The sequence below is a fragment of the Arvicola amphibius genome, chromosome 17, assembly GCF_903992535.2.
Source record: "Arvicola amphibius chromosome 17, mArvAmp1.2, whole genome shotgun sequence".
Lineage (NCBI taxonomy): Eukaryota > Metazoa > Chordata > Mammalia > Rodentia > Cricetidae > Arvicola > Arvicola amphibius.
In genome coordinates, this window is record NC_052063.2 from 4,565,406 (window position 1) to 4,571,405 (window position 6,000).

General features: G+C 41.6%; 1 protein-coding gene across 5 annotated transcripts in view; it reads left to right on the forward strand.

Moving 5' to 3' along the window:
* The window catches only part of Igf1 (insulin like growth factor 1), a 71,391-nt gene extending 67,963 nt beyond the window's left edge, over window positions 1-3,428 (forward strand). For all 5 annotated transcript variants that reach the window (XM_038314452.1, XM_038314453.1, XM_038314456.1 and 2 more), the window contains one exon: window positions 2,440-3,428. In XM_038314452.1, coding sequence (XP_038170380.1) covers window positions 2,440-2,465 — 26 coding nt within the window. In that variant the 3' untranslated portion in view covers window positions 2,466-3,428. The remainder of the gene's footprint in view (window positions 1-2,439) is intronic.
* Window positions 3,429-6,000: the final 2,572 nt, after the last annotated feature.

The following is a 6,000-nucleotide window of genomic DNA, read 5'->3' on the forward strand; positions in this document are numbered from 1 at the left end:
TCTTCTCCTCTGCCACAGATGACTTCATTTGTCTAGAAAATGATTATAAGGCATGAGGAGCGGAAGTTCACCGGTAGATTAATGTCTAATGCGTTGCCCAGTAATGAAAGCATGTTAAGTGAACCTCGATAGAGTCATATGCTATAAAAAGGGAAAGCCTCAGTATCTTAAACTAATGGCATTTCGACATGCTCTGCCCAAGGTTCCACTTTTTTCAGGGCCTGCTTCTTAAACAACGGGGTGTGGACCTGGTATTTTCAAGAGTGTTTTTACGAGGTGATGCCCCCTTTCTTCTGTTTGGTCAATGTGATATGGACTCACCAAGTTCCCTTTCACATTTCATGAAGGACTTGGTGGTGGAAGTCATGTTCCTGGCAGTGCTGATCAACAGGTGTCAGAGAAATGGCCACACGCCTAAGAGTCCTGGTTGATAGTTATTGGTTCTAAGGAATGGTAGTGCTCATCAGTATTAAATCCTCACCCTTCCTAGGTCTCTCAAGTCCTTTAGTTCCTAACACAATTGAGATTTAGTAGGCATTACCTTAAGCAGAAAAGTAAGGCAGTTCTGGCTGCTAGTGTGAGGATAACTGTTTGGTCTTGACAGAATTATATCCCCAGTAAGGAGGGACACTGTTGGCATCTGAAGTTCATTTCTGGGCCTATAAAACTGTCTATGGCATCTCTCTAGATCTCCTGACTAGCGGTAAAGCACCTACAACATCTCAAGCTAGAGTCTGAGCTTTAACAATCATGAGACCGTGAGTCCGCCCTCTCAGGAATTTTGTTCCAAGCAAAATTCATATTTCTTCATTCCTTCATCGTCTTTATTTGTTGAGGAGGTGTAAAGGGTAGCAACTCAAAGAACCAGGTGCTCAGGCTTCAGGATTGTTACTTTCCAATTAATCTGGCACAACGAGGGCAGGGAAGAGAGCTCAGTGGGAGAAGAGCCCACCATGAAAGCATAAGAGTCCGAGCTCAGATTTCCTGGCATTTCTGTAAAGAGCTGGCAGCCAGGCATTGATGCTGAGGGAGTAGGGGTGGGAGCATGCAGACCCCCTGAGCTTGCTGTTCAGTACCTCTAGCCACACTCGGTGAAAAAAAATCTCTTCCCAAAAAATAAAAAGACCGTAGCTCGGCAGGCGCACCCACATACACATGTGTGTGCACATACACATGCTCGTGTACATGCGAACACACGTGAGTACAAAGATAACATAACAAAATAAAGAGAGAACATTAATAATAACATCTAATACTCATGTTGATTATTACACCTCCAGTCTAGGAAAGGGCTTTCACAAATGCTATCTCTTCAGTCTTGTAGATGCTAATGTTGTTCTATGTTACACATAGAGAAACTATTGCTTGCGTGAGTCCACATGGCCGGCAATAGAAGGGGGTAAGATTCAAGTAAGCTCAGCTCAGGATGTTGTGATTTTTTTTTTTTTTACCTGAACTTCTCAATCTTCTGCTTCAAAAATGCTGCCTCTTGGCCGGGCGGTGGTGGCGCACGCCTTTAATCCCAGCACTCGGGAGGCAGAGGCAGGCGGATCTCTGTGAGTTCGAGGCCAGCCTGGTCTACAAGAGCTAGCTCCAGGACAGGCTCTAAAGCTGCAGAGAAACCCTGTCTCGAAAAAACCAAAAAAAAAAGAAAAAAAGAAAAGAAAAGAAAATGCTGCCTCTCTCCATAGTAGAAAATGAACAAAAATTAAAAGCAACATCTCCTTTTGATAAAGCAATACTGGAAAACAAGCTTAACAAAACTCCTGAGGTAACCTCGGAGTCTGATGAGTCTGGGGTTTTGTTGCTACTGTTGCTTGGATCTGTTCTGTTTTGTTTTGCTCACTGAAGGGGGGATATGCTTCCAGTCAGAAGGTTAGAATTCTCCATCCTGTGAATTGATCAGGGACAGAGGCGGAGGGAAAGAGTGGCCTCTCTGTGTGGTTACAGAGCAGCGGTACCTAGGCCACAGAAGCTCGTAGAGCTAAGTCAAGTGTGGTTGAAGTAGTAACTACAAGCCTGTCCATCTGTATGTTCCTCCAAGAATTCAAGACCCCAAACTTCTTTCAGCTGGTGAAGCGGGAGATACAAAAGGATGAGACCCTGTGTTGGAAAGGGCTAGGCCTAGTACCTAGGAAGAATCAGCGGTCTCCTGTAGCATAAGGACAAAGGGAAAGGGGCTTTAAGTTACAGAAATTTATTATTATGCATCTTATAAAGAACTATAAGAGTGTGAAAATTACCAAAGTAAAGAAACAATCAAGTTTTAAAGGTATCGAAACCCGACTCACCCTGTTTCTGGTCACTACACTCGTGTATGTGTCTGGGGTTAGTTGTCTATCAAATGGTGACTAATACACACGGGATGGACGGGTTGTTTAAAGACGTGAACAGCTATATAAACATCAACTGAACGGGACCTTTCTTCCTTCTTTGTAGGAAGTACATTTGAAGAACGCAAGTAGAGGGAGTGCGGGGAACAAGAACTACAGGATGTAGGAAGAGCCTCCCAAGAAGCAGAAAATGACATGTCACCGGCAGGATCCTTTGATCTGCATGAACCGCCTGCAAAACGTTGGAAAAACCTACCAAACAATAATACGTTCAATAACATTTCAAAGATGGGCATTTTACCCCCCGTGAAATATACACATAAACATTCCAACATTGTCTTTAGGAGTATTTGTTAAAAAACAAAAACAAAAAAAAAAAAACTTTGCACCTTGCAAAAATGGTCCTAGAGTGGGTAGATTGCTGTTGATCCTTTATCAATAACGTTCTATAGAGAAAAAAATATATATATATATATAATTATATCTCCTAGTCCCTGCCTCTCAAGAGCCGGAAATGCATGGGTGTTGTATAGATCCAGTTGCACTAAATTCCTCTCTGAATCGTGGCTGCTGGAACCACTCGTTCGGCAGCTGTGTAGAAGTGGTTCATGAATTACTCTCCTTATTTTCACTTCCCCTACATAGCTCAAGCTGCCTGCTTTACAGAGTCCAATAATCTTGTCTGTCCATCCCCATTAGCCCTGCCCTGTCCCTGACATATGGATTTGTTAAATTTGGCCTCCTCAAAAGCAATAGCAAGTTAAGTAGTCAACCGGCCCACCAAGTTTTAACCCACCCGATTCCATCCGTGGCATTTGTACCAAATATAAGTTGGATGCGTTTATTTTAGACACAAAGCTTTATTTTTCCACATCGAGTTACGGCAAAAGAAATAGAATGACGGTAATTGCAGCGTTGAGGCCAATCAGTTTTAGGTGTGTGTTTGGAACACAGGACGTCTCTTCCGCTCTCGATGGTTCCTTCAAATGATAAGTTAGTCTGTAACCTAATTAGCAATTTCTCTTTTTATTTTTTTTCCATATAGAGCACTATGTAAATTTAGCATATCAATAATACAGGATCTATCAAACAGTATGTAAAACTCTGTTGTTGTTGTTGTTTTTTAGTACAATGGTGCTATTTTGTAGTTTGTCATATGAAAGAATCTGGTCAAAACGGTAAAAGGTGAAAGCAAAGCCAAAATGAAAGCCTGGAGCCTAAGATGACAAAATTAGGAAAGGAACGAAATAAGAAAAAAAAAAATTCATCCTCTTGGGAGATGCAAAGGCCTCCCCAGCTATGCCTTCCAAGAGGAATTTAAGATATGAAGTCCACTAAGACACATGTACTTGGCGAGTCCAGAGAGGACGCTGTGGAGTGTGGGAAAAGCAAGAGGCTAGGGATCTTTCAGAGTCCTGGTTTCTTTTTATCACTGAAGAAATAAGTAGTTACAACCTCTGCCACACAGACTCACACCTTGTGACCTTGGTCAAGTCACTCCAAGTCTTGGTGCCTCAGTTTCCTCATCTGCAAAATGGGGGCAATATGTCATCTACCTACCTCAAAGGGGTGGTATGAATATTAAAAACGAGAGATCTTCAGATTTTTCCTCTGGGTTTCCAGGAGGGTGCAACATCAGAGCCCTTGAATTACTGGGATACAAGGAATGCTGTGACTAACCCATTGACACTGTAGCTCCGTGGATTATCCGTCCGTCACTGCCAGGCTACTATGCTATCCAAGTTCTGACTGGAGAAGCTGTCCAATGACCTAGCGGAGAACTAATGACCCCATCTCTCCAACACGAAAAAGTAAGAGACACTTGATTTACAATTTGATTTTACTTCTGCCTTGAATGTACGCATATAAAGATAAGTAAAAGGACAGGAAGAGGGAGAAAGAGCAAGATCTTGGCCAATCAAAGAGTATTCTACTTGTCCACTCCCATCCACCCTTCCAGGCACTTAGCATCTCCGAAGAACTCTAATATTATCAGTGATAATCTACTCAATTTGAAAATCACATTTTCCTTCCCTTTAGCATATGAAAACATGCCCTAATATTCTTAAGTTTTGAAATAATATCTATAAAAATAATCACAAATTACTTTAGTGGACATAGTCCTATACCCTTGCATATACAGCCCTTGCATATATATTTTATTTAGTGAAAATGTGCTGGCCAGACTGCTAATTGAGAGGCAAAAATTCTTCTTCTCAACCCCAAGGTCCTCCCTAGCATTTGCTTAGAAGGAAGAACCCAGCTTCCTGCAGATATATTGGATGCACTCAACTGGGCATTGATAACCCCCCACAAAAAACTTAGAAAGTGTTTCCTATTTGTGGGGCAAGATTGTCTCCCTCTTTAGGACAAAAAAATTATTCAATGCTCAGATAATCTTATTGTCTGTAGCTTTTTCCTCATTTCCAGACTCCCTTAATATTCTTATAAAATGTTTAAGAAAAACAAACAAACAAAGACATTTTTAGCTTTCCATCTACTGGGTTGCCCCGAGATTCTCTGAATAAGTGCAGGAAGCGCTGTTCAGCAAAGCCCTCAGAGAGCTTGGCGTGCTGAGCGTGCCTTTCGCATGACAGAGAGTTTCACCATCTTCCTGTTTCCCAAACGTGTGGTGGGAAAAGTTGGACCCTCCCATGCCCACAGTGGCACTCCTGGCATTAGCCCTTGTTTCCAGGGCGTACCTTTTAAAATTAGTGATTCCCAGAAAACCTCATAGGCAGTTTTCTACAGTTCTATGGGCTTCCTGCCATGGTCGGATATGGGGATTCCGAGTGTCTGCCATAGATTTTGTTCATTTAATTCTATACACAGTTGAAAAATCTCTCAATGATGAAAACTTTAATATGCAATCCTTTATCTGATACATAATTCTCTCCAACTCGATCAGAAATCAACTAATAAAAGTTAAGTCTACTAACACATCATTATCCTTCAGATGAACTTGAAGATAAATGTAGGATTAACGAACTGTACGATAAATCTACATAAACTCTGAAAACCAACTGATGAAGCAGAATGAGTCAAGACTGTTAGGAAGAGACACTTGAGATTTGACGACCCTAAACTTCCGTAGCTTTGCTACGGAGTTAAACTGCTTAGTGTCTAGAAATGGGGCAGCTTTACGAGGTTCACAAAAGAACAATAGAGATAGGAAGGAAGGAGTTTTCATTTGATAGGCTTATTCCTGATTTAATTAAAAAAAGACCCAGTACCTAGTCAAATTTTAGTCTTATTCTCCAAAAAGTACCAATTGTTTGAACATTGTAAGATGAGTCAGTCCTACGGAAAAAGTGAGTACTTCTCTCCATTATAATCTGCTTTCCTAGGGCAAAAAATACATCCTTAATACACACCCTATACACATGTACCCTACACACAAGCGCATACACACACACACACACACACACACACACACAAATACCTGCTTACCATAAGAGATGCCAAACAGAATAATAAGAAGAAATCATGCTCTTGAAAATCTTATTTTTAACCAAAGCAGCCCTTTCCCCTTGCAACTCCTTCCCCTTCTTGGATTGTTGATGCGAAACGTGGAAATGTCTGTGTAGACAAAACCATCTCATACCCATGGCTCCAGGACTTCTGTTATCGGTTTGTGTACTTAGGAGGGTGTGCGGGAGAGAGCACG